General features: G+C 48.4%; 1 protein-coding gene across 1 annotated transcript; it reads right to left on the bottom strand.

Annotated features, from left to right (window-relative positions):
* Positions 1 to 725: 725 nt before the first annotated feature.
* On the bottom strand, positions 726 to 23,750 carry LOC138977830 (serine-aspartate repeat-containing protein I-like). The gene is made up of 49 exons (XM_070350437.1): positions 23,480 to 23,750; positions 17,455 to 17,603; positions 16,945 to 17,050; positions 16,605 to 16,678; positions 16,239 to 16,308; positions 15,762 to 15,996; positions 15,450 to 15,519; positions 15,158 to 15,231; positions 14,819 to 14,916; positions 14,567 to 14,640; positions 14,239 to 14,308; positions 13,935 to 14,008; positions 13,620 to 13,689; positions 13,328 to 13,401; positions 13,013 to 13,082; positions 12,546 to 12,619; positions 12,264 to 12,333; positions 11,984 to 12,057; positions 11,666 to 11,735; positions 11,386 to 11,459; positions 11,101 to 11,170; positions 10,785 to 10,858; positions 10,476 to 10,545; positions 10,184 to 10,257; positions 9,884 to 9,953; positions 9,407 to 9,480; positions 9,095 to 9,164; positions 8,791 to 8,864; positions 8,465 to 8,534; positions 8,161 to 8,234; positions 7,849 to 7,918; positions 7,557 to 7,630; positions 7,235 to 7,304; positions 6,919 to 6,992; positions 6,590 to 6,659; positions 6,156 to 6,250; positions 5,696 to 5,765; positions 5,101 to 5,186; positions 4,618 to 4,687; positions 4,314 to 4,387; positions 4,021 to 4,107; positions 3,694 to 3,763; positions 3,402 to 3,475; positions 2,947 to 3,180; positions 2,658 to 2,727; positions 2,212 to 2,288; positions 1,951 to 2,020; positions 1,538 to 1,708; positions 726 to 805 (listed from the first exon to the last, which is right to left on the bottom strand). The coding sequence occupies exons 1-49, from the start codon at positions 23,748 to 23,750 to the stop codon at positions 726 to 728; spliced, it is 4,347 nt and encodes a 1,448-aa protein (XP_070206538.1).
* Between the last annotated feature and the right edge of the window lie 4,057 nt (positions 23,751 to 27,807).

Here is a 27,807-nt window from a genome sequence, read left to right as displayed (position 1 = left end):
ACGGGAGTAGCATCCATTTATTCAGGGTCTGCAACCAAAGAAGCCCCCAGAGCTTCAATCTGTCGTTATCTCCCCCTTGTCAGAAGAAATTTTACCTCTCACGGTTGTTTACCTCCCTTTATCCAACAAAACATGCAGTACATCTGCGGTGTTCAAATGTTTGGAGTCTAGAATTCTCCAAACCAACAGTGAAGTAATCTTCATGGCTGCTTTAGATGAGATACAGTGCTGTGTAGTAGGGGGAAATGAATGCAATTCCAACTTGTGTTATGATATTTTGGCCAAGTTTCTTGCGATTTTTCTCTGTTGTTATTTTTTTATTGATTTATATAGCGCTTGACGTGACGTTTTCTCTAAGCGCTTTACATATTAATTTCTGTCGTCTCCGTCTCCGTCTCCCTCTCCGTCTCCCTCTCCGTCTCCCTCTCCCTCCCTCACTTTGCACTTCAAGGAAAGCCAAGTTACGGCGAAAAATACACTCTTAAATATTTCCCACATATTGTCACCATTACCAATGAATGACTGATTAACGAACGGACTAACGAACGGACCGACGGATGGACAAATGGACGGACGGACGGACGGACGAACGAACGGACGAACGGACGAACAGACGAACAGACGGACAGAACAAAAATCTTGTATCTTTACAAAAACTACAACTATAGGCCTAATTAGTTGAATTATGAGCCCCTCACTTCGTTTAGCCCGCCAGCAGAGGCAGTTTACCGGGGTGTGGCCTCTGTCTTGACAGAATTCTTGGAGCCAGAAGTGAGAGTTGGGTGCTGGTGGAGGACCAGTGTTCCTGAACATCCCAGAAGGGAGCTGCTGTCAGGTTTACAAAGGTGCCACCTCTCACCAGACACCCCATACACCCCCCGAACGGACAGCGTGCCAGCCGGACGGACGTCCGTTCGGGGGGTGTATGCGGTGTCACTTCTCACGAGACACCCCACACACCCCACAGGCGAACGGACGACCGGACGGACGGACGGACGGACGGACGGACGGACGGCTGTCCGTTCGGGGGATGTATGGGGTGTCAGCCACTCCATACACCCCACGGACAGTCGGACGGACGGACGGCTGGCCGGGCGGCTGGCCGTTCGGGGATATATGGGGTGTCAGCCACTCCATACACCCCACGGACAGTCGGACGGACGGACGGCTGGCCGGGCGGCTGGCCGTTCGGGGGATATATGGGGTGTCAGCCACTCCATACACCCCACGGACAGTCGGACGGACGGACGGCTGGCCGTTCGGGGGATATATGGGGTGTCAGCCACTCCATACACCCCACGGACAGTCGGACGGACGGACGGCTGGCCGTTCGGGGGATATATGGGGTGTCAGCCACTCCATACACCCCCCGGACAGTCGGACGGACGGACGGCTGGCCGGGCGGCTGGCCCTTCGGGGAATATATGGGGTGTCAGACACTCCATACACCCCACGGACAGTCGGACGGACGGACGGCTGGCCGGGCGGCTGGCCGTTCGGGGGATATATGGGGTGTCAGACACTCCATACACCCCACGGACGGACGCGCGGACGCGCGGACGCACGGTGTGTCTCCTCCAATGTGTCTCCTCCAATGTGTCTCCTCCAGTGTCTGCTAAAGGGTCTGCTCCAATGTCCGCTCCAATGTCTGCTCCAGAGTCTCCTCCAATGTCTCCTCCAGTGTCTGCATCGATGTCTGCTCCAGTGTCTGTGAGGGACAGAGAAAGAGAGATTGTTAGTGTATTTGTAAAAACGACCAGTGTACCTTCCAGTGTCTGCTCCAACGTCTCCTCCCGTGTCTGTTCCAATGCCTGCTCCAATGTCTGCTCCAGCGTGTCTCAAGGACGGACGCGCGGACGGACGCGCGGACGGACGCGCGGACGGACGCGCGGACGGACGCGCGGACGGATGGCTAGCCTCGCGGACGCGGACGGAAGGACGGTGTGTCACCTCCAATTCGTCTCCTCCAATGTATCTCCTCCAGTGTCTCCTCCAGGGTCTGCTCCAGTGTTTCTCCAAACTGCAACAACACCAACATCAGCAAAAATAGTAACAGCAATAATAACAATCACCAAATAGCATCAGCATCAACAACAATCACAAAGTTAGCAACAACAACACCACTGCAAACGCAGAGCCGCAAATTAACAACAACAAAAACAACAACAACAACACACACCAATTAAAAGAACATCTTCTTTTTAAACGTACATCTGCTCCTGTGTCAGCTCCAGAGTCTCCTCCAATGTCTCCTCGGCCAGTGTCTGCATCGATGTCTGCTCCGGTGTCTGTGAGGGACAGAGAAAGAGAGATTGTTAGTGCATATGTAAAAACGAGCAGTGTCCCCTGCAGTGTCTGCTCCAACGTCTCCTCCCGTGTCTGTTTCAATGTCTGCTCTAGAGTCTCCTCCAATGTCTCCTCCAGTGTCTGCATCGATGTCTGCTCCAGTGTCTGTGAGGGACAGAGAAAGAGAGATTGTTAGTGTATCTGTAAAAACGAGCAGTGTCCCCTGCAGTGTCTGCTCCAACGTCTCCTCCCGTGTCTGTTCCAATGCCTGCTCCAATGTCTGCTCCAGCGTGTCTCCTGGACGGACGCGCGGACGGACGCGCGGACGGATGGCTAGCCTCACGGACGCGGACGGAAGGACGGTGTGTCACCTCCAATTCGTCTCCTCCAATGTATCTCCTCCAGTGTCTCCTCCAGGGTCTGCTCCAGTGTTTCTCCAAACTGCAACAACACCAACATCAGCATCAATAGTAACAGCAATAATAACAATCACCAAATAGCTTCAGCATCAACAACATTCACAAAGTTAGCAACAACAACACTACTGCAAATGCAGAGCAGCAAAACAACAACAATAACAACAACAACAACAATAACAACAACAACAACAACAACAACAACAACACACCAATTAAAAGAACATTTTTTTTTTAAACGTACATCTGCTCCTGTGTCTGCTCCAGAGTCTCCTCCAATGTCTCCTCCAGTGTCTGCATCGATGTCTGCTCCAGTGTCTGTGAGGGACAGAGTAAGAGAGATTGTTAGTGCATATGTAAAATGGAGCAGTGTCCCCTGCAGTGTCTGCTCCAACGTCTCCTCCCGTGTCTGTTCCAATGTCTCCTCCAATGTCTCCTCCAGTGTCTGCATCGATGTCTGCTCCAGTGTTTCTCCAAACTGCAACAACACCAACATCAGCATCAATAGTAACAGCAATAATAACAATCACCAAATAGCATCAGCATCAACAGCAATCACAATGTTAGCAACAACAACACCACTGCAAACGCAGAGCCGCAAATTAACAACAACAACAACAACAACAACAACAACAACAACAACAACAGCAACAACAACAACACACACCAATTAAAAGAACATCTTTTTTTTAAACGTACATCTGCTCCTGTGTCTGCTCCAGAGTCTCCTCCAGTGTCTCCTCCAGTGTCTGCATCGATGTCTGCTCCAGTGTCTGTGAGGGACAGAGTAAGAGAGATTGTTAGTGCATATGTAAAAACGAGCAGTGTCCCCTGCAGTGTCTGCTCCAACGTCTCCTCCCGTGTCTGTTCCAATGCCTGCTCCAATGTCTGCTCCAGCGTGTCTCCTGGACGGACGCGCGGACGGACGCGCGGGCGGACGCGCGGACGGATGGCTAGCCTCACGGACGCGGACGGAAGGACGGTGTGTCACCTCCAATTCGTCTCCTCCAATGTATCTCCTCCAGTGTCTCCTCCAGGGTCTGCTCCAGTGTTTCTCCAAACTGCAACAACACCAACATCAGCATCAATAGTAACAGCAATAATAACAATCACCAAATAGCTTCAGCATCAACAACATTCACAAAGTTAGCAACAACAACACCACTGCAAATGCAGAGCAGCAAAACAACAACAATAACAACAACAACAACAACAACAACAACAACAACAACAACAACAACAACAACAACAACAACAACAACAACAACAACAACAACAACACACACCAATTAAAAGAACATCTTTTTTTTAAACGTACATCTGCTCCTGTGTCTGCTCCAGAGTCTCCTCCAATGTATCTCCTCCAGTGTCTCTCTTCCAGGGTCTGCTCCAGTGTTTCTCCAAACTGCAACAACACCAACATCAGCATCAATAGTAACAGCAATAATAACAATCACCAAATAGCATCAGCATCAACAGCAATCACAATGTTAGCAACAACAACACCACTGCAAACGCAGAGCCGCAAATTAACAACAACAACAACAACAACAACAACAACAACAACAACAACACACACCAATTAAAAGAACATCTTTTTTTTAAACGTACATCTGCTCCTGTGTCTGCTCCAGAGTCTCCTCCAATGTCTCCTCCAGTGTCTGCATCGATGTCTGCTCCAGTGTCTGTGAGGGACAGAGAAAGAGAGATTGTTAGTGCATATGTAAACACGGGCAGTGTCCCCTGCAGTGTCTGCTCCAACGTCTCCTCCCGTGTCTGTTCCAATGCCTGCTCCAATGTCTGCTCCAGCGTGTCTCCTGGACGGACGCGCGGACGGACGCGCGGGCGGACGCGCGGGCGGACGCGCGGACGGATGGCTAGCCTCACGGACGCGGACGGAAGGACGGTGTGTCACCTCCAATTCGTCTCCTCCAATGTATCTCCTCCAGTGTCTCCTCCAGGGTCTGCTCCAGTGTTTCTCCAAACTGCAACAACACCAACATCAGCATCAATAGTAACAGCAATAATAACAATCACCAAATAGCTTCAGCATCAACAACATTCACAAAGTTAGCAACAACAACACCACTGCAAATGCAGAGCAGCAAAACAACAACAATAACAACAACAACAATAACAACAACAACAACAACAACAACAACAACAGCAACAACAACAACAGCAACAGCAACAACAACACCACACCAATTAAAAGAACATCTTTTTCTTTAAACGTACATCTGCTCCTGTGTCTGCTCCAGAGTCTCCTCCAATGTCTCCTCCAGTGTCTGCATCGATGTCTGCTCCGGTGTCTGTGAGGGACAGAGAAAGAGAGATTGTTAGTGTTTTTGTAAAATGGAGCAGTGTCCCTTGCAGTGTCTGCTCCAATGTCTCCTACAGTGTCTGTTCCAATGTCTGCTCCAGAGTCTCCTCCAATGTCTGCTCCAATGTCTGCATCGATGTCTGCTCCAGTGTTTCTCCAAACTGCAACAACACCAACATCAGCATCAATAGTAACAGCAATAATAACAATCACCAAATAGCATCAGCATCAACAGCAATCACAATGTTAGCAACAACAACACCACTGCAAACGCAGAGCCGCAAATTAACAACAACAACAACAACAACAACAACAACAACAACAGCAACAACAACAACAACACACACCAATTAAAAGAACTTTTTTTTTTAAACGTACATCTGCTCCTGTGTCTGCTCCAGAGTCTCCTCCAATGTCTCCTCCAGTGTCTGCATCGATGTCTGCTCCAGTGTCTGTGAGGGACAGAGTAAGAGAGATTGTTAGTGCATATGTAAAAACGAGCAGTGTATCCAGCAGTGTCTGCTCCGACGTCTCCTCCCGTGTCTATTCCAATGCCTGCTCCAATGTCTGCTCCAGCGTGTCTCCTGGACGGACGCGCGGACGGACGCGCGGGCGGACGCGCGGACGGATGGCTAGCCTCACGGACGCGGACGGAAGGACGGTGTGTCACCTCCAATTCGTCTCCTCCAATGTATCTCCTCCAGTGTCTCCTCCAGGGTCTGCTCCAGTGTTTCTCCAAACTGCAACAACACCAACATCAGCATCAATAGTAACAGCAATAATAACAATCACCAAATAGCATCAGCATCAACAACAATCACAAAGTTAGCAACAACAACACCACTGCATATGCAGAGCAGCAAAACAATAACAACAACAACAACAACAACAACAACAACAACAACAGCAACAACAACAACAGCAACAGCAACAACAACAACACACACCAATTAAAAGAACATCTTTTTTTTAAACGTACATCTGCTCCTGTGACTGCTCCAGAGTCTCCTCCAATGTCTCCTCCAGTGTCTGCATCGATGTCTGCTCCGGTGTCTGTGAGGGACAGAGAAAGAGAGATTGTTAGTGTTTTTGTAAAATGGAGCAGTGTCCATTGCAGTGTCTGCTCCAACGTCTCCTCCCGTGTCTGTTCCAATGTCTGCTTCAGAGTCTTCTCCAATGTCTCCTCCAGTGTCTGCATCGATGTCTGCTCCAGTGTTTCTCCAAACTGCAACAACACCAACATCAGCATCAATAGTAACAGCAATAATAACAATCACCAAATAGCATCAGCATCAACAGCAATCACAATGTTAGCAACAACAACACCACTGCAAACGCAGAGCCGCAAATTAACAACAACAACAACAACAACAACACACCAATTAAAAGAACATCTTTTTTTTAAACGTACATCTGCTCCTGTGTCTGCTCCAGAGTCTCCTCCGGTGTCTGTTCCAATGCCTGCTCCAATGTCTGCTCCAGCGTGTCTCCTGGACGGACGCGCGGGCGGACGCGCGGACGGATGGCTAGCCTCACGGACGCGGACGGAAGGACGGTGTGTCACCTCCAATTCGTCTCCTCCAATGTATCTCCTCCAGTGTCTCTTCCAGGGTCTGCTCCAGTGTTTCTCCAAACTGCAACAACACCAACATCAGCATCAATAGTAACAGCAATAATAACAATCACCAAATAGCATCAGCATCAACAACAATCACAAAGTTAGCAACAACAACACCACTGCAAACGCAGAGCCGCAAATTAACAACAACAACAACAACAACAACAACAACAACAACAACAACAACAACAACAACAACAACAACAACAACAACAACAACAACAGCAACAACAACAACACACACCAATTAAAAGAACATTTTTTTTTAAACGTACATCTGCTCCTGTGTCTGCTCCAGAGTCTCCTCCAATGTCTCCTCCAGTGTCTGCATCGATGTCTGCTCCAGTGTCTGTGAGGGACAGAGTAAGAGAGATTGTTAGTGCATATGTAAAAACGAGCAGTGTATCCAGCAGTGTCTGCTCCAACGTCTCCTCCCGTGTCTGTTCCAATGCCTGCTCCAATGTCTGCTCCAGCGTGTCTCCTGGACGGACGCGCGGACGGACGCGCCGACGGACGCGCGGACGGACGCGCGGACGGACGCGCGGACGGATGGCTAGCCTTATGGACGCGGACGGAAGGACGGTGTGTCACCTCCAATTCGTCTCCTCCAATGTATCTCCTCCAGTGTCTCCTCCAGGGTCTGCTCCAGTGTTTCTCCAAACTGCAACAACACCAACATCAGCATCAATAGTAACAGCAATAATAACAATCACCAAATAGCATCAGCATCAACAGCAATCACAATGTTAGCAACAACAACACCACTGCAAACGCAGAGCCGCAAATTAACAACAACAACAACAACAACAACAACAACAACAACAACAACAACAACAACAACAACAACAACAACAGCAGCAGCAACAACAACAACAACACACCAATTAAAAGAACATCTTTTTTTTAAACGTACATCTGCTCCTGTGTCTGCTCCAGAGTCTCCTCCAATGTTTCCTCCAGTGTCTGCATCGATGTCTGCTCCAGTGTCTGTGAGGGACAGAGAAAGAGAGATTGTTAGTGCATATGTAAAAACGAGCAGTGTCCCCTGCAGTGTCTGCTCCAACGTCTCCTCCCGTGTCTGTTCCAATGCCTGCTCCAATGTCTGCTCCAGCGTGTCTCCTGGACGGACGCGCGGACGGACGCGCGGGCGGACGCGCGGACGGATGGCTAGCCTCACGGACGCGGACGGAAGGACGGTGTGTCACCTCCAATTCGTCTCCTCCAATGTATCTCCTCCAGTGTCTCCTCCAGGGTCTGCTCCAGTGTTTCTCCAAACTGCAACAACACCAACATCAGCATCAATAGTAACAGCAATAATAACAATCACCAAATAGCATCAGCATCAACAGCAATCACAATGTTAGCAACAACACCGCTGCAAACGCAGAGCCGCAAATTAACAACAACAACAACAACAACAACAACAACAACAACAACAACAACAACAACAACAACAACAACAACAGCAACAACAACAACACACACCAATTAAAAGAACATCTTTTTTTTAAACGTACATCTGCTCCTGTGTCTGCTCCAGAGTCTCCTCCAGTGTCTCCTCCAGTGTCTGCATCGATGTCTGCTCCAGTGTCTGTGAGGGACAGAGTAAGAGAGATTGTTAGTGCATATGTAAAAACGAGCAGTGTCCCCTGCAGTGTCTGCTCCAACGTCTCCTCCCGTGTCTGTTCCAATGCCTGCTCCAATGTCTGCTCCAGCGTGTCTCCTGGACGGACGCGCGGACGGACGCGCGGGCGGACGCGCGGGCGGACGCGCGGACGGATGGCTAGCCTCACGGACGCGGACGGAAGGACGGTGTGTCACCTCCAATTCGTCTCCTCCAATGTATCTCCTCCAGTGTCTCCTCCAGGGTCTGCTCCAGTGTTTCTCCAAACTGCAACAACACCAACATCAGCATCAATAGTAACAGCAATAATAACAATCACCAAATAGCATCAGCATCAACAGCAATCACAATGTTAGCAACAACAACACCACTGCAAACGCAGAGCCGCAAATTAACAACAACAACAACAACAACAACAACAACAACAACAACAACAACAACAACAACAACAACAACAACAACAACAACAACAACAACAACAACAACACACACCAATTAAAAGAACATTTTTTTTTAAACGTACATCTGCTCCTGTGTCTGCTCCAGAGTCTCCTCCAATGTCTCCTCCAGTGTCTGCATCGATGTCTGCTCCAGTGTCTGTGAGGGACAGAGTAAGAGAGATTGTTAGTGCATATGTAAAAACGAGCAGTGTCCCCTGCAGTGTCTGCTCCAACGTCTCCTCCCGTGTCTGTTCCAATGCCTGCTCCAATGTCTGCTCCAGCGTGTCTCCTGGACGGACGCGCGGACGGACGCGCGGGCGGACGCGCGGGCGGACGCGCGGACGGATGGCTAGCCTCACGGACGCGGACGGAAGGACGGTGTGTCACCTCCAATTCGTCTCCTCCAATGTATCTCCTCCAGTGTCTCCTCCAGGGTCTGCTCCAGTGTTTCTCCAAACTGCAACAACACCAACATCAGCATCAATAGTAACAGCAATAATAACAATCACCAAATAGCTTCAGCATCAACAACATTCACAAAGTTAGCAACAACAACACCACTGCAAATGCAGATCAGCAAAACAACAACAATAACAACAACAACAACAACAACAACAACAACAACAACAACAACAACAACAACAACAACAACAACAACAACACACACCAATTAAAAGAACATCTTTTTTTTAAACGTACATCTGCTCCTGTGTCTGCTCCAGAGTCTCCTCCAATGTCTCCTCCAGTGTCTGCATCGATGTCTGCTCCGGTGTCTGAGGGACAGAGAAAGAGAGATTGTTAGTGTATTTGTAAAAACGAGCTGTGTCCCCTGCAGTGTCTGCTCCAACGTCTCCTCCCGTGTCTGTTTCAATGTCTGCTCCAGAGTCTCCTCCAATGTCTCCTCCAGTGTCTGCATCGATGTCTGCTCCAGTGTCTGTTAGGGACAGAGAAAGAGAGATTGTTAGTGCATATGTAAAAACGAGCAGTGTCCCCTGCAGTGTCTGCTCCAACGTCTCCTCCCGTGTCTGTTCCAATGCCTGCTCCAATGTCTGCTCCAGCGTGTCTCCTGGACGGACGCGCGGACGGACGCGCGGGCGGACGCGCGGACGGACGCGCGGACGGACGCGCGGACGGATGGCTAGCCTCACGGACGCGGACGGAAGGACGGTGTGTCACCTCCAATTCGTCTCCTCCAATGTATCTCCTCCAGTGTCTCCTCCAGGGTCTGCTCCAGTGTTTCTCCAAACTGCAACAACACCAACATCAGCATCAATAGTAACAGCAATAATAACAATCACCAAATAGCTTCAGCATCAACAACATTCACAAAGTTAGCAACAACAACACCACTGCAAATGCAGAGCAGCAAAACAACAACAATAACAACAACAACAACAACAACAACAACAACAACAACAACAACAACAACAACAACAACACACACCAATTAAAAGAACATCTTTTTTTTAAACGTACATCTGCTCCTGTGTCTGCTCCAGATTCTCCTCCAATGTCACCTCCAGTGTCTGCATCGATGTCTGCTCCAGTGTCTGTGAGGGACAGAGTAAGAGAGATTGTTAGTGCATATGTAAAAACGAGCAGTGTATCCAGCAGTGTCTGCTCCAACGTCTCCTCCCGTGTCTGTTCCAATGCCTGCTCCAATGTCTGCTCCAGCGTGTCTCCTGGACGGACGCGCGGACGGACGCGCGGGCGGACGCGCGGACGGATGGCTAGCCTCACGGACGCGGACGGAAGGACGGTGTGTCACCTCCAATTCGTCTCCTCCAATGTATCTCCTCCAGTGTCTCCTCCAGGGTCTGCTCCAGTGTTTCTCCAAACTGCAACAACACCAACATCAGCATCAATAGTAACAGCAATAATAACAATCACCAAATAGCATCAGCATCAACAGCAATCACAATGTTAGCAACAACAACACCACTGCAAACGCAGAGCCGCAAATTAACAACAACAACAACAACAACAACAGCAACAACAACAACAACAACAGCAACAACAACAACAACAACAACAACAACACACACCAATTAAAAGAACATCTTTTTTTTAAACGTACATCTGCTCCTGTGTCTGCTCCAGAGTCTCCTCCAATGTCTCCTCCAGTGTCTGCATCGATGTCTGCTCCAGTGTCTGTGAGGGACAGAGTAAGAGAGATTGTTAGTGCATATGTAAAAACGAGCAGTGTCCCCTGCAGTGTCTGCTCCAACGTCTCCTCCCGTGTCTGTTCCAATGCCTGCTCCAATGTCTGCTCCAGCGTGTCTCCTGGACGGACGCGCGGACGGACGCGCGGGCGGACGCGCGGGCGGACGCGCGGGCGGACGCGCGGACGGATGGCTAGCCTCACGGACGCGGACGGAAGGACGGTGTGTCACCTCCAATTCGTCTCCTCCAATGTATCTCCTCCAGTGTCTCCTCCAGGGTCTGCTCCAGTGTTTCTCCAAACTGCAACAACACCAACATCAGCATCAATAGTAACAGCAATAATAACAATCACCAAATAGCATCAGCATCAACAACAATCACAAAGTTAGCAACAACAACACCACTGCAAATGCAGAGCAGCAAAACAACAACAACAACAACAACAACAACAACAACAACAACAACAACAACAACAACACACACCAATTAAAAGAACATCTTTTTTTTAAACGTACATCTGCTCCTGTGTCTGCTCCAGAGTCTCCTCCAATGTCTCCTCCAGTGTCTGCATCGATGTCTGCTCCAGTGTCTGTGAGGGACAGAGTAAGAGAGATTGTTAGTGCATATGTAAAAACGAGCAGTGTATCCAGCAGTGTCTGCTCCAACGTCTCCTCCCGTGTCTGTTCCAATGCCTGCTCCAATGTCTGCTCCAGCGTGTCTCCTGGACGGACGCGCGGGCGGACGCGCGGACGGATGGCTAGCCTCACAGACGCGGACGGAAGGACGGTGTGTCACCTCCAATTCGTCTCCTCCAATGTATCTCCTCCAGTGTCTCCTCCAGGGTCTGCTCCAGTGTTTCTCCAAACTGCAACAACACCAACATCAGCATCAATAGTAACAGCAATAATAACAATCACCAAATAGCATCAGCATCAACAGCAATCACAATGTTAGCAACAACAACACCACTGCAAACGCAGAGCCGCAAATTAACAACAACAACAACAACAACAACAACAACAACAGCAACAACAACAACAACAACAACAACAACAACAACAGCAACAACAACAACACACACCAATTAAAAGAACATCTTTTTTTTAAACGTACATCTGCTCCTGTGTCTGCTCCAGAGTCTCCTCCAATGTCTCCTCCAGTGTCTGCATCGATGTCTGCTCCAGTGTCTGTGAGGGACAGAGTAAGAGAGATTGTTAGTGCATATGTAAAAACGAGCAGTGTCCCCTGCAGTGTCTGCTCCAACGTCTCCTCCCGTGTCTGTTCCAATGCCTGCTCCAATGTCTGCTCCAGCGTGTCTCCTGGACGGACGCGCGGACGGACGCGCGGACGGATGGCTAGCCTCACGGACGCGGACGGAAGGACGGTGTGTCACCTCCAATTCGTCTCCTCCAATGTATCTCCTCCAGTGTCTCCTCCAGGGTCTGCTCCAGTGTTTCTCCAAACTGCAACAACACCAACATCAGCATCAATAGTAACAGCAATAATAACAATCACCAAATAGCATCAGCATCAACAGCAATCACAATGTTAGCAACAACAACACCACTGCAAACGCAGAGCCGCAAATTAACAACAACAACAACAACAACAACAACAACAACAACAACAACAACAACACACACCAATTAAAAGAACATCTTTTTTTTAAACGTACATCTGCTCCTGTGTCTGCTCCAGAGTCTCCTCCAATGTCTCCTCCAGTGTCTGCATCGATGTCTGCTCCAGTGTCTGTGAGGGACAGAGTAAGAGAGATTGTTAGTGCATATGTAAAAACGAGCAGTGTCCCCTGCAGTGTCTGCTCAAACGTCTCCTCCCGTGTCTGTTTCAATGTCTGCTCCAGAGTCTCCTCCAATGTCTCCTCCAGTGTCTGCATCGATGTCTGCTCCAGTGTCTGTTAGGGACAGAGAAAGAGAGATTGTTAGTGCATATGTAAAAACGAGCAGTGTCCCCTGCAGTGTCTGCTCAAACGTCTCCTCCCGTGTCTGTTCCAATGCCTGCTCCAATGTCTGCTCCAGCGTGTCTCCTGGACGGACGCGCGGACGGACGCGCGGGCGGACGCGCGGGCGGACGCGCGGACGGATGGCTAGCCTCACGGACGCGGACGGAAGGACGGTGTGTCACCTCCAATTCGTCTCCTCCAATGTATCTCCTCCAGTGTCTCCTCCAGGGTCTGCTCCAGTGTTTCTCCAAACTGCAACAACACCAACATCAGCATCAATAGTAACAGCAATAATAACAATCACCAAATAGCTTCAGCATCAACAACATTCACAAAGTTAGCAACAACAACACCACTGCAAATGCAGAGCAGCAAAACAACAACAATAACAACAACAACAACAACAACAACAACAACAACAACAACAACAACAACAACAACAACAACAACAACAACAACACACACCAATTAAAAGAACATCTTTTTTTTAAACGTACATCTGCTCCTGTGTCTGCTCCAGATTCTCCTCCAATGTCACCTCCAGTGTCTGCATCGATGTCTGCTCCAGTGTCTGTGAGGGACAGAGTAAGAGAGATTGTTAGTGCATATGTAAAAACGAGCAGTGTATCCAGCAGTGTCTGCTCCAACGTCTCCTCCCGTGTCTGTTCCAATGCCTGCTCCAATGTCTGCTCCAGCGTGTCTCCTGGACGGACGCGCGGACGGACGCGCGGACGGACGCGCGGACGGATGGCTAGCCTCACGGACGCGGACGGAAGGACGGTGTGTCACCTCCAATTCGTCTCCTCCAATGTATCTCCTCCAGTGTCTCCTCCAGGGTCTGCTCCAGTGTTTCTCCAAACTGCAACAACACCAACATCAGCATCAATAGTAACAGCAATAATAACAATCACCAAATAGCATCAGCATCAACAGCAATCACAATGTTAGCAACAACAACACCACTGCAAACGCAGAGCCGCAAATTAACAACAACAACAACAACAACAACAACAACAACAACAACAACAACAACAACAACAACAACAACAACAGCAACAACAACAACACACACCAATTAAAAGAACATCTTTTTTTTAAACGTACATCTGCTCCTGTGTCTGCTCCAGAGTCTCCTCCAGTGTCTCCTCCAGTGTCTGCATCGATGTCTGCTCCAGTGTCTGTGAGGGACAGAGTAAGAGAGATTGTTAGTGCATATGTAAAAACGAGCAGTGTCCCCTGCAGTGTCTGCTCCAACGTCTCCTCCCGTGTCTGTTCCAATGCCTGCTCCAATGTCTGCTCCAGCGTGTCTCCTGGACGGACGCGCGGACGGACGCGCGGACGGACGCGCGGACGGACGCGCGGACGGATGGCTAGCCTCACGGACGCGGACGGAAGGACGGTGTGTCACCTCCAATTCGTCTCCTCCAATGTATCTCCTCCAGTGTCTCCTCCAGGGTCTGCTCCAGTGTTTCTCCAAACTGCAACAACACCAACATCAGCATCAATAGTAACAGCAATAATAACAATCACCAAATAGCATCAGCATCAACAGCAATCACAATGTTAGCAACAACAACACCACTGCAAACGCAGAGCCGCAAATTAACAACAACAACAACAACAACAACAACAACAACAACAACAACAACAACAACAACAACAACAACAACAACAACAACAACAACAACAACAACAACAACACACCAATTAAAAGAACATCTTTTTTTTAAACGTACATCTGCTCCTGTGTCTGCTCCAGAGTCTCCTCCAATGTCTCCTCCAGTGTCTGCATCGATGTCTGCTCCAGTGTCTGTGAGGGACAGAGTAAGAGAGATTGTTAGTGCATATGTAAAAACGAGCAGTGTCCCCTGCAGTGTCTGCTCCAACGTCTCCTCCCGTGTCTGTTCCAATGCCTGCTCCAATGTCTGCTCCAGCGTGTCTCCTGGACGGACGCGCGGACGGACGCGCGGACGGATGGCTAGCCTCACGGACGCGGACAGAAGGACGGTGTGTCACCTCCAATTCGTCACCTCCAATGTATCTCCTCCAGTGTCTCCTCCAGGGTCTGCTCCAGTGTTTCTCCAAACTGCAACAACACCAACATCAGCATCAATAGTAACAGCAATAATAACAATCACCAAATAGCATCAGCATCAACAGCAATCACAATGTTAGCAACAACAACACCACTGCAAACGCAGAGCCGCAAATTAACAACAACAACAACAACAACAACAACAACAACAACAACAACAACAACAACAACAACAACAACAACAACAACAACACCACACCAATTAAAAGAACATCTTTTTCTTTAAACGTACATCTGCTCCTGTGTCTGCTCCAGAGTCTCCTCCAATGTCTCCTCCAGTGTCTGCATCGATGTCTGCTCCAGTGTCTGTGAGGGACAGAGTAAGAGAGATTGTTAGTGCATATGTAAAAACGAGCAGTGTCCCCTGCAGTGTCTGCTCCAACGTCTCCTCCCGTGTCTGTTCCAATGCCTGCTCCAATGTCTGCTCCAGCGTGTCTCCTGGACGGACGCGCGGACGGACGCGCGGGCGGACGCGCGGACGGATGGCTAGCCTCACGGACGCGGACGGAAGGACGGTGTGTCACCTCCAATTCGTCTCCTCCAATGTATCTCCTCCAGTGTCTCTTCCAGGGTCTGCTCCAGTGTTTCTCCAAACTGCAACAACACCAACATCAGCATCAATAGTAACAGCAATAATAACAATCACCAAATAGCTTCAGCATCAACAACATTCACAAAGTTAGCAACAACAACACTACTGCAAATGCAGAGCAGCAAAACAACAACAATAACAACAACAACAACAATAACAACAACAACAACAACAACAACAACAACAACAACAACAACAACAACAACACACACCAATTAAAAGAACATCTTTTTTTTAAACGTACATCTGCTCCTGTGTCTGCTCCAGAGTCTCCTCCAATGTCTCCTCCAGTGTCTGCATCGATGTCTGCTCCGGTGTCTGAGGGACAGAGAAAGAGAGATTGTTAGTGTATTTGTAAAAACGAGCAGTGTCCCCTGCAGTGTCTGCTCCAACGTCTCCTCCCGTGTCTGTTTCAATGTCTGCTCCAGAGTCTCCTCCAATGTCTCCTCCAGTGTCTGCATCGATGTCTGCTCCAGTGTCTGTGAGGGACAGAGAAAGAGAGATTGTTAGTGCATATGTAAAAACGAGCAGTGTCCCCTGCAGTGTCTGCTCCAACGTCTCCTCCCGTGTCTGTTCCAATGCCTGCTCCAATGTCTGCTCCAGCGTGTCTCCTGGACGGACGCGCGGACGGACGCGCGGACGGACGCGCGGACGGACGCGCGGACGGACGCGCGGACGGATGGCTAGCCTCACGGACGCGGACGGAAGGACGGTGTGTCACCTCCAATTCGTCTCCTCCAATGTATCTCCTCCAGTGTCTCCTCCAGGGTCTGTTCCAGTGTTTCTCCAAACTGCAACAACACCAACATCAGCATCAATAGTAACAGCAATAATAACAATCACCAAATAGCATCAGCATCAACAACAATCACAAAGTTAGCAACAACAACACCACTGCATATGCAGAGCAGCAAAACAACAACAACAACAACAACAACAACAACAACAACAACAACAACAACAACAACAACAACAACAACAACAACAACAACAACAACAACAACAACAACAACAACAACAACAACAACAACAACAACAACAACAACAACACACACCAATTAAAAGAACATCTTTTTTTTAAACGTACATCTGCTCCTGTGTCTGCTCCAGAGTCTCCTCCAATGTCTCCTCCAGTGTCTGCATGGATGTCTGCTCCAGTGTCTGTGAGGGACAGAGAAAGAGAGATTGTTAGTGTATTCGTAAAAACGAGCAGTGTCCCCTGCAGTGTCTGCTCCAACGTCTCCTCCCGTGTCTGTTCCAATGTCTGCTCCAATGTCTGCTCCAGCGTGTCTCCTGGACGGACGCGCGGACGGACGCGCGGACGGACGCGCGGACGGACGCGGGGACGGACGGACGCGGGGACGGACGGACGCGGGGACGGACGGACGCGCGGACGGACGCGCGGACGGATGGCTAGCCTCACGGACGCGGACGGAAGGACGGTGTGTCTCTTCCAATTTGTGTCCTCCAGTGTATCTCCTCCAGTGTCTCCTCCAGTGTCTCCTCCAGGGTCTGCTCCAGTGTTTCTCCTAACTGCAACAACACCAACATCAGCATCAATAGCAACAGCAATAATAACAATCAACAAATAGAATCAGCATCAACAACAATCACAAAGTTAGCAACAACAACACCACTGCAAATTCAGAGCAGCACAACAACAACAACAACAACAACAACAACACCAACACCTCACACCAATTAAAAGAACATCAATTGTTTTTAAGCGTACATCTGCTCCTGTGTTTCAGCCCCTATGTCTGCTCCAGAGTCTCCTCCAATGCCTGCTCCAATGTCTGCCCCAGAGTCTTCACGCTGGAGCAGACATTGGAGCAGACATTGGAACAGACACGGGAGGAGACGTTGGAGGAGACACTGCAGGGAACACTGCTCGTTTTCACAGATACACTAACAATCTCTCTTTCTCTGTCCCTCACAGACACTGGAGCAGACATCGATGCAGACACTGGAGGAGACATTGGAGGAGACTTTGGAGCAGACATTGGTGCGGACATTGGATGAGACTCTGGAGCAGACCCTTTAGCTGACCCTGGAGGAGACCCTGGAGGAGACACTGGAGGAGACACTGGAGGAGATACATTGGAGGAGACACATTGGAGGAGACACACCGTCCGTCCATCCGACTGTCCGGGGGGTGTCTGGAGTGGCTGACACCCCATATATCCCCCGAACGGACAGCCGCCCGCCCGCCCGCCCGTCCGTCCGTCCGTCCGTCCGTCCGTCCGCCTGTGGGGTGTGTGGGGTGTCTCGTGAGAAGTGACACCGCATACACCCCCCAAACGGACGTTGATAATTAGTTTTAACATCCTCTTAGAACCAATTGGCCTATCTTGGGACAGGTATAGTTGATATGCTTTATGGGGGGGGGGGGGGGGGGGGACAGGACACCGGACAGACATGCAAACAGAAAACACATATGATCGTGTTATAGATCTGGAAGTCTGTTGTTGCGATATTTCAAAATGGGGATGGAAGTAAAGATTTTGTTGTGGTTGTTGCCATAGTGTACGCGAAATATTGTTGGAGTGGAGCGGTTTTGTAGGCTTATTTGCTTTTTATTTATGTAAAATATTTTTCAGACTTTTGGATAATGCCAAAATAATGTAAAAAAGAACTGGCTGAATAAGTAAATAAATACGTAACTAGAAACATAAAAAGAATTATTAGCCAAATAAGAATATTAAATATATCTTGCTAAAATAATATATCAGAATGGGGAACTTAAGTTCAGGTAGGAGCCTGGCGGTGTGTGATTTAGCCTTGTTTGAATAGAGCTATATGATTGGTGATGTAGGCGCTTTGGTTGTTGGGCGGGGGGGGGGGGGGGGGGGGGGGTCGGTGGGAGAGAGGGTTGAGGGGTGGGAAGGAGGAGGGGATGAAGTTTTCAAAACAGATGTCCTATTTTAGCCTTATGTATTGAGAGACACAGGGTGTATGGTTTGAAGCGTGCAATGTTTATCTAAAAACTCATGGGGTTTCAGTTTGTGTTCGTTGACAAGGGTGTGTAGGTTGCGGAAATCTTGTTGGAGTAATTGGCAGCGCTCAAAGAGGTGTAAAAAAGATATTAGCTTTCCACATTCACAGAGACAGGGAAAGAACTTGTGAGCGCATCCATCCGTGCGAATTCTGCGAAGTATTTTAAGGAGGGGGGTGGGGAATGTAGGCCTGTTTTGTTTTGTTTGTCGGGGCAGAATAAGCCAACCATGGGCATCGCCTTCTGTTTTTAATTCTGTTTCCCAGTGATGCCAGGCAACTTTGGCCATTTTGTGTTTTGCTTCCGTCTTTGTTAATTTGAGGTCATAAAATTCTGCTTGATCTGTGACAGACTCTTTTGCTGCTCTGTCAGCCATATCATTGCCTCTGATCCCCGTGTGTGAGGGGATGTACATAAGGGTCAGTTCTGTTCCAGAGGCAATGATCTGGTGACAGAGGAACAATATTTCCGTCTGAAGCTCTTCCCGGTTTCTGGAACCATTTTGGAGAGCAGTCAGAGCTGATTTCGAGTCGGAGAGAATCACGACTTTCTTTCTTTCTTTCTTTATTTGGTGTTTAACGTCGTTTTCAACCACGAGGGTTATATCGCGACGGAGAATCACGACTCTTGATGGGGGTTGAGGGAGGTCATTGATATAAGATGCTCATAAGATGGCGTACATTTCTGCAGTGAAAATGGACACATCCTGGTTGAGTTTGAACATTTTAGTTATTTTGAGGTCAGGGATGACAAAAGCACAGCCGGCTTGGCCATCATTTTGTTTTGAGCCGTCAGTAAATATTTGTAGGTGATCTTTGTGACTGTTTGAGATTATTTCTCTTACTATTGATGAGACAAGCACAGGGTTATCTTTCTTTGTTATACCCAGATCATGATCAGGGATGATAATGGGGGACTCCATGAACCAAAAGGGGAAGGGGTTAATGGGAATTTGGGCCATCCTACCTTGGTTCACCCCACTTTCTTGAAATATCGGTTGAACATAGTCTGCTAGTGGGATTGTTGCTTCGTATATTTTGGGTGTTTTTCTTTTTAGGTTTTGGTAAGGGGCCGAGGTTATCGTGTCGAACTCAGCAGTGAGCTCTTCGTTCACAGCATTATCAACTCTACTGGCTCTTGATACATACTGCGCCGACTTTAGTCTTCTTTCTTCATCGAGGGGCAGCCAGCTAGCCTCTTGATACACTAATTTGTTTATGGAGTGTTTTGGGAGATGATTTTGAGGGCAGCCATTTCGGCTCTTTCCAATAGTTTTAGATTCGATTTTGATGCAGCAAAAAATGCTTCTTGACCATATGTTAAACGGGATCTTATAATGGCTTTCGTAACGTGAAGCAGGCTGTCTTTATTTGAGGCCCAGGTTTCTCGTTTTAATACTTTGAGGAGACTTAGTGCTTTCTTGGCTTTGCCGACAAAGTTTTTGATGTGTGGCCCCCATGTTAGGTTCGGGGTGAAGGTAACGCCAAGGAATTTGACTTGTTTTTTAGACTCCAGGGGTGTATTGTTGACGATAATTGTGGATTTTTTGTGTAGCTTCTTTCTGGTGACAACCATGAATGTTGTCTTTTCGGCGGCGATTTCAAAGCCGTTTGTGTGCAAATATTGGATTATTTTGTCTACTGCGTTTTGATATCTCTTTAAGTTAGTTTTGTTATGTTGAGTTTCTTTTGGTTTGTGATTTGATCACAGAGCATACAGTGAAATCACTGTTCCATTCGTCCCGGCTCTGTGGATGTCATACAGCATGATGCTAAACAATGTCGGGGCAATGACACTGCCCTGAGGAACTCCCATGTTAACTTTGTGTGCTGTGGATACATCTCTGCCTACTCGGACTTCTAACGTCCTTTCGTTGATAAATTCCTTCACGAAATTGTACAGTCTTCCTGATATACCAATGTTTTTCTGTTTTTCCAATAGTTTGGTGTGCCAGACTGAATCGTAGGCGCGTTTAATGTCAAAGACGGTGGCAAACATGGTTTTGTTTCTTGCTCGAGTTTTTTTTTAATGTGGGCAGCTAGTTTAACAATGTTATCTGTACAGGACCTGGACTTTCTGAAGCCGGCCTGGCACGTGGGGATGATGCCATGTTTCTCTAAGTAGTGTTCCAGCCTATTCTTGATGATTCGTTCATAGATTTTGCCAATATGGGGCGTGAGAGATATGGGCCTGTAACTAGATGCTAACTGCTTTGGTTTTCCGTCTTTTGGAATTGCTATCACCAGCGCTTCTTTCCACGCCTTGGGAATTGTGTTGCTTTCATAACAGGAATGGAAAAACTCAAGCAGTATGTCAAGGAGGCAGTCAGGGAAATGTTATATCATTTTATATGAAATTGGATCTTTGCCAGTGGACTTGTTTCCTGTCTGTATGCTTTTTATTGCTTTCCTTAGCTCCTTTTTGGTTAGAGGATGGTTTAATGGTAGGGGGTTATCTTCAGCTAGGTGAGTGTAAGTCTTTTGGTGTTCTCCTCTGTATTCCCGCCTGTCTGCTTCAAGGTGTTCGGTCTGACTGGCCCTGGCAAACGTTGCTGCCAAAAGCTCAGCCTTTACAAGGTTGTTTGTGGTGAGTTTATTGTCAACTATCAAAGGTTTTTCCGGGAGTTTATACCTGTGTTTGATTTTAGTTATCTTTTTCCAATTTTTTCCAGTATCCTCTGGGTTATTTACTTCATCCTTTACAAACTGTTCCCAATAATCTCTCTTGGCTTTAGCGACTGTGTGGGACATGTGACGTTTTGCTTCTCTCATTACCTCTTGATTTGCATCTGTTTCATTCTTCAAGAGGTCCGATGTGGCTCTGTTTCTTGCGTTTTTGGCCTGTTCACAGTCATCATTCCACCAGGGGTTTGGTGCTGTCTTTCTTTTATTTCTGTTGGTGGTGTTTGTTGGGATTGTTACATTAGCTTTTGATATGATGAATTCTCTAATGTTTTCATAAAATGTGTCTATGCTTTCTGATTCTATCTTGGTTATGTCGCAAGTAGAACATTCTTGTCTGAAGGCCGACCAGTTGGCTCTTTTATAATTGAATTTGGGAAGGCTTGTGTCCTCTGCGAGACCGGGGTTTATGTTATGTAGTGTGAGTAGAATTGGCCTGTGGTCCGAGTGAAGTGTGTCGGGAATGATCGTCCAGTCAGCTCTACTGACTGTTTGTTATTATCAGGAAGTCTAGTTGGGGTACCGTCATTTAACACAACCATGTCTGAGTCTATTATATGGTCTGCCAAATGACTGTGTGTGTTGTTGTTCTTGAGTTTGTTATCCCAAAGTGCGTGGTGGTCATTGAAATCTCCAAGTACTATCCAGCTGTGTGTCTCACTTTGGAGGTCCCTGGTCCATTTTGTGTATTCTTCTCGACAACCCGTGGGGAAATATACATTCACGATGTTTGCCTTGCCGCTCCGCTCCATCGTGATCTCAATTGAGCATGTTGAGCCATGAACACCAACGGTGGGTGCTTGTTTGTTTGTTTGTTTGTTTGCTTAACGCCCAGCCGACCACGAAGGGCCATATCAGGGCGGTGCTGCTTTGACATATAACGTGCGCCACACACAAGACAGAAGTCCCAGCACAGGCTTCACGTCTCACCCAGTCCATTATTCTGACACCGGACCAACCAGTCCTAGCACTAACGGTGGGTGCGGGAGACATGGTCTGTTGATAGTGAATATCTAGTTTAATATCGATGGCTACATCTGTTTTATTTCTTTTCACATCTGGGTCTATAACTGGTGGGTAATAATACCCATCTATTTGAGGGAGTTTATATTTTGGGACAGTTAAGGACTGTAGGGCTAGAATATCTGGTTGTCTAACACTGAAGAACTGTGTGAGGTAATTAAGGGTGGTATTGATACTTCTGCAGTTCCATTGTAAAATGCTTAAGTTCCTTTTTAGTTTTGGAGAATGTGGATTTTGTGCTGCTCTTCTCGTTGAGTTAGCCATGGGGAAAACAAGAAACAGAAGAATCACAAGAGACATGTATGTCTGTGTTTTCACTTTGAACATATCCATTATAATTTTTGCATTGCCTTGCCAAGGCCATCTATTTCAGTCTTTGTAAGATCTCTGACACCTAGTGTGGTGAGTGTGAGGAGAGCGGGGCTTGGTTGTTTAAGAGTCACATTCTTGCCGGTTATGTTTTTGTATACCTTGGACATGCATTCCAGGAGGTAACCAGTGTTTTGTTTGAACTGGGCATCGACAATTACAGTCATTTGCCCCAGAAAACAATGCAGCCCCTGGTTTTCACTTTCAGGACTTGCCTGTCTAGTGCGGATTTTTTCCATAGCAAGAGTTGCCAGTTCCAGCTCTGCTTGGTTTTTCATTTTGTCCTGTTCAATGGCCAGGGAGATTTTTGCTGGCCTATGCTGGCTTCAATTTTTGTCAGCACCTTCTGTGCAATTTCATCTTCTTGCTTTTGAGCTAGTTTGTGTTTTGCGGCTGTAAGGCGCGCCTTTTGTTTTAGGAGTTCTGCTTTGTCTTTGGTGATTTTTTTGTGGAGAGCCTGCGGCTGTTCGTCAGTTAGAGCCTGTGTTTTTTTGGTGGTAACAGTGGATTTATATAAAAGGCGACGTCTAAGAGATGGTCTTGGATGAGAATCCTGTTTGTTCACTGCTTCCCCTAGTGATTTGGGGTTTGCAATGGATGCAAATGAGGGTTTGAGGGACTCTTCTCTTCTGTAAAAGTCATCATGTATCATAGGAAGGTCAGTTTCGGCATGCTTGGCCATCAGTTTAGTTTCGTTTTCTGTGAGAAGTTCGTTTTTGGCTCTTCTCAAAGCTTCTGAGAAAGGAATGTAAGAGCAGGCCCGGATTTTGTTTGCCCGTTGTCTGAGTGTGTACTCGGGGCACCCTAGGTATGCCGCCGAGTGATCCCCGAGACAGTTAATGCAGTGTTTGGGGTTGGAACAAGAGCTGACAGGGTGGCCGTCCTTAGACCCACATCTGGGACAGACGTGGGCTTTGGATTGGCACTGGTCTTTCGAATGCCCGAACCGGTTGCACTTGACACAGCGCCTCACAGGAGCCACAAAAGGAGTGACGCGAAACTCCTGGTTCTCGAGGCGGACTGTGTCAGGCAACACGCCCGTCAGGAAGGTCAGCCTCACTGCCGATGAAGAGGAGCCATCCTTGTTGGTAAGGCGCCGGGCAACCTTTACCAACCCAGTCTGACCCCCATCAGCTGTGACGGTGACGAACTCCATGTGTACCATGTCATCGTTGGTGTGTGACCGATCAACACCTTTGATCACTCCTTCTGTAGTTGGGACGGGGATGGAACATTCAATTGGAATGCCGTTTAGAGTTTTTATGTTTGTGATCTGTTGTTGTTGTTTTGAGCCGTGGCAGCCTATCAGCCATTTGTTTTGGGGTAATGGGCGAATGAGCAGGACTTCCCCTACGAAATGTTTGATCTGCTTATTTCTTCCCAAACCGAGGCCACTGAAGGTTGCAAGGCCTATTTTGAGATCCTCAAGGATGCATGGAAATTAGAGGAACACTGGTTTTGTTTGATCTGGTTTGAGTATCTTTCCAGTCTGATGGGTTTTCTTTTGTCTGTTTGTTTTGCTTTTGGCGTTACCGCCTTCGGTTGTCTGAGCAGAAGTCTTGACCGACAGTTCCGGTTCGGCTGTCTTTTGTTTATGCGAGCGGTTTTTGCGTTTGTGGGCTGTGTGAAACACCTCATTGTCCGTTGTCTCTGAGGTACTAGTAGAGTCACACTGACAATGAGGCTGATCTGAGCAGACGCTCTCAGTACGTGGACGCTTGCAGGGTGAGCGTGAGTGGCTAATTGGGGATTCAAAATACCCTTGCGGGTATCCTTTGTCAAAGTTTGGTAGGGAGGACAGCCTCCCGCGGTTCAGGGTGTTGCTTTCAAGGAGAAGCGCTGCACCAGTGTGTTTTGTTTTCTGACCCTTATGAGAGGCGTCTGATGTGGGGTTCGCTTTGTTACGCATGCTCGCGCCGCGCCCCGTGGGGTCTGCGCTCCGTGCTGGAGGCGCCGGAAACGGAATTGCTACTCTGTGGGAGATTGCCAAACCCACTACCTTTTGTTCCCTCGCCAGAAGCGTCTGGTTCGGGAGCATCAGGTTGAGTAACCACCTTTCATGGAAGTCCCACATCGACCGTGTTACCAAGAAAGCAAACGGCGTTCTCGGATTCCTGAATAGAAACCTACGCACAACCAACAAGAAGACCAAGTCCAACGCATACTTCACGCTTGTACACCTAGAGTATTGTAGTGCAGTTTGGAACCCGCACACCGTATTTGTTTGTTTGTTTGCTTAACGCCCAGCCGACCACGAAGGGCCATATCAGGGCGGTGCTGCTTTGACAAATAACGTGCGCCACACACAAGACAGAAGTCGCAGCACAGGCTTCATGTCTCACCCAGTCACATTATTCTGACACCGGACCAACCAGTCCTAGCACTAACCCCATAATGCCAGACGCCAGGCGGAGCAGCCACTAGATTGCCAATTTTAAAGTCTCAGGTATGACCCGGCCGGGGTTCGAACCCACGACCTCCCGATCACGGGGCAGACACCTTACCACTAGGCCAACCGTGCCGGTCCGCACACCGTAGAGATGACAACAAAGGTAGAACAGATTCAACGTAGGGCAGCAAGGTATGTGACACACGATTCTAGTTATGAAAGTAGTGTCAGTTCCATGTTGCAGTCACTCGGATGGGAAACCCTAGAAAGTAGGCGCACCAAGACCCAACTCACAATGCTCCACAAAATCATCAACAACCTGGTAGATATCCCCCCAGACCCCTACCTCACCTCTGGCACTGGCAGAACTCGATCCAACCACAACCTTAAACTTCGCCAAATTTCCGCCCGTACAAACTATTTCAAATACAGCTTCTTCCCGCGTACCATCCCCGTGTGGAATTCCCTCCCGGAAGCTGCTGCTGAGGCTCCCTCTCTGGTATCTTTCAGAGGGGAGCTCTCCAAACTCTCATTCTAACTCCTCTCTACTCCTTATTTTATTTCGAAGTTAGAGTAGGGTCTCAGTTATATTCAGTTCCTCCTTGATTGTTTTGTTTCGTTTGACTACTTCTTTTATGCTTAAGTCTTTTCTATCCTCAGTTACTTTTATTTTTTCTCCGTCTTTGGCCTCTTAAAGAGCGCTAGTCACTAAAAGTCAGCAATTGACGACGTGGCGAAAATATTCTGAAATTCTGAAATCCCTCCGGGAGGAGAAGATGATGCGGGCGGACCCGCATCAGCCATGCGCCTAGCAGAGCGGAACTAAAGAGAACAATAGACAAGAGTTGGGTTCGTTACACCCCCTTCTTCTGACATAAACACAAGTTACAAAGCGGAGATAGGCGTGAGGAAAAACATATACACATAAATGTTAGACGAGAAAATGGGAAAACAAAATAACAAAACAATGACAAAATAAACGAAATAAAGGGATGTCGAATAAAGAATACGGGACTAAATGAGTAAACAAGCAATAACTACAACAAACAACAACAACAGGAGTGAGGCCTGAACACACGGACACGGCTTCGGGGACGAAAAACAAACACTCAAACACACACAAAACGGAAGACTATGAGGTCAGAGAGAGGATAGAAAGGTTCTAGCTTGGCTTACTGACTTTAACTTCAATGCGTTGTTCCACTCCGTGAGATCCCGAATACAACACCACGTAAACATGTACAAACAGGCACAAACAGGCACAAATATGCCAAGGGAATCAGACGGAATCCAGGCGCACTGAAGAACAGCACAGGTAAACAGTGTTTAGGTTTTGAGGGAAACACCACAAGGAACAGGAGATCCACGTAAAAACGAAAAACAGGCAAAAAAAGCGTCTGCGTTCCGCGGCGAACAGGAGATCTAGGAAACACAGAGCAATATCTCCAGGATCACACAAACACCACAGAAACACAACTACACTACAGCACAGTGATGCAGAGGACCAACATTCACATGAAACACGGATACTGTAGCAAAACGGGTGATGGCTCTTTGCGCTTCAGCCAACACAGGGCAGCTGGAAGACGGTCAGAGGGTAAGTCACGGCCGGTTGGTTACGTTCTGGAGCGGGTGAGAGCAGGTGCGACCGGACGTCCGTCCGGCTGGCACGCTGTCCGTTCGGGGAGTGTATGGGGTGTCACTTCTCACGAGACACCCCACACACCCCACCGGCGAACGGACGGAAGGACGACCGGACAGACGGACGGACGTCCGTTCGGGGGGGGGGGGGGGTGTGTATGCGGTGTAACTTCTCACGAGACACCCCACACACCCCACAGGCGAACGGAGGACCGGACGGACCGGACGGACGGACGGACGGACGGGCAGGCGGCTGTCCGTTCGGGGGATATATGGGGTGTCAGACACTCCATACACTCCACGGACGGACGCACGGACGGACGGTGTGTCTCCTCCAATGTGTCTCCTCCAATGTGTCTCCTCCAGTGTCTTCTCCAGTGTCTCCTTCAGTGTCTCCTCCAGGGTCTGCTAAAGGGTCTGCTCCAGAGTGTCCTCCAATGTCCGCGCCAATGTCTGCTCCAGAGTCTCCTCCAATGTTTCCTCCAGTGTCTGCATCGATGTCTGCTCCAGTGTCTGTGAGAGACAGAGAAGGAGAGATTGTTAGTGTATCTGTGAAAACGAGCAGTGTCCCCTGCAGTGTCTGCTCCAACGTTTTCTCCCGTGTCTGTTCCAATGCCTGCTCCAATGTCTGCTCCAGCGTGTCTCCTGGACGGACGCGCGGACGGATGCCTAGCCTCACGGACGCGGACGGACGGACGGTGTGTCTCCTCCAATTTGTCTCCTCCAATGTATCTCCTCCAATGTATCTCCTCCAGTGTCTCATCCAGTGTCTCCTCCAATGTATCTCCTCCAGTGTCTCCTCCAGGGTCTGCTCCAGTGTCTCCTCCAGGGTCTGCTCCAGTGTTTCTCCAAACTGCAACACCAACATCAGCATCAATAGCAACCGCAATAATAACAATCACCAAAATAGCATCAGCATCAACAACAATCACAAAGTTAGCAACAACAACACCACTGCAAATGCAGAGGAGCAGCAACAAAACCACAACCGCACCAAGAGAAAGAACACCTGCAGAAGCAACGGCAACAACCTCAACAAAAACAACAACAACAAAAACAACCTCAACAACAACATAACCAACACCAACACCAACAACAGCCACACCGTCAACAACAACAACAACAACAACAACAACAGCAAAACAACAACAACAACAACAACAGCAAAACAACAACAACAAAAACATCAGTA

This window comes from Littorina saxatilis, linkage group LG10, assembly GCF_037325665.1.
Source record: "Littorina saxatilis isolate snail1 linkage group LG10, US_GU_Lsax_2.0, whole genome shotgun sequence".
Classification (NCBI taxonomy): domain Eukaryota; kingdom Metazoa; phylum Mollusca; class Gastropoda; order Littorinimorpha; family Littorinidae; genus Littorina; species Littorina saxatilis.
The sequence above is the reverse complement of the archived record's forward strand: the minus strand, read 5'-3'. Positions and strand labels throughout refer to the sequence as shown.

Bases quoted from the DNA above. Each gene is read 5' to 3' on its own strand.
- LOC138977830 (XM_070350437.1), bottom strand. From the start codon at position 23,750: ATGGTACACATGGAGTTCGTCACCGTCACAGCTGATGGGGGTCAGACT. The intron at 15,520-15,761 runs GTACGTTTAAAA...GTGTTGTTGCAG, and splicing joins GAGCAGACACAGGAGCAGAT to TTTGGAGAAACACTGGAGCA. The intron at 10,859-11,100 runs GTGACACACCGT...TGTCCCTCACAG, and splicing joins TTGGAGGAGACGAATTGGAG to ACACTGGAGCAGACATCGAT.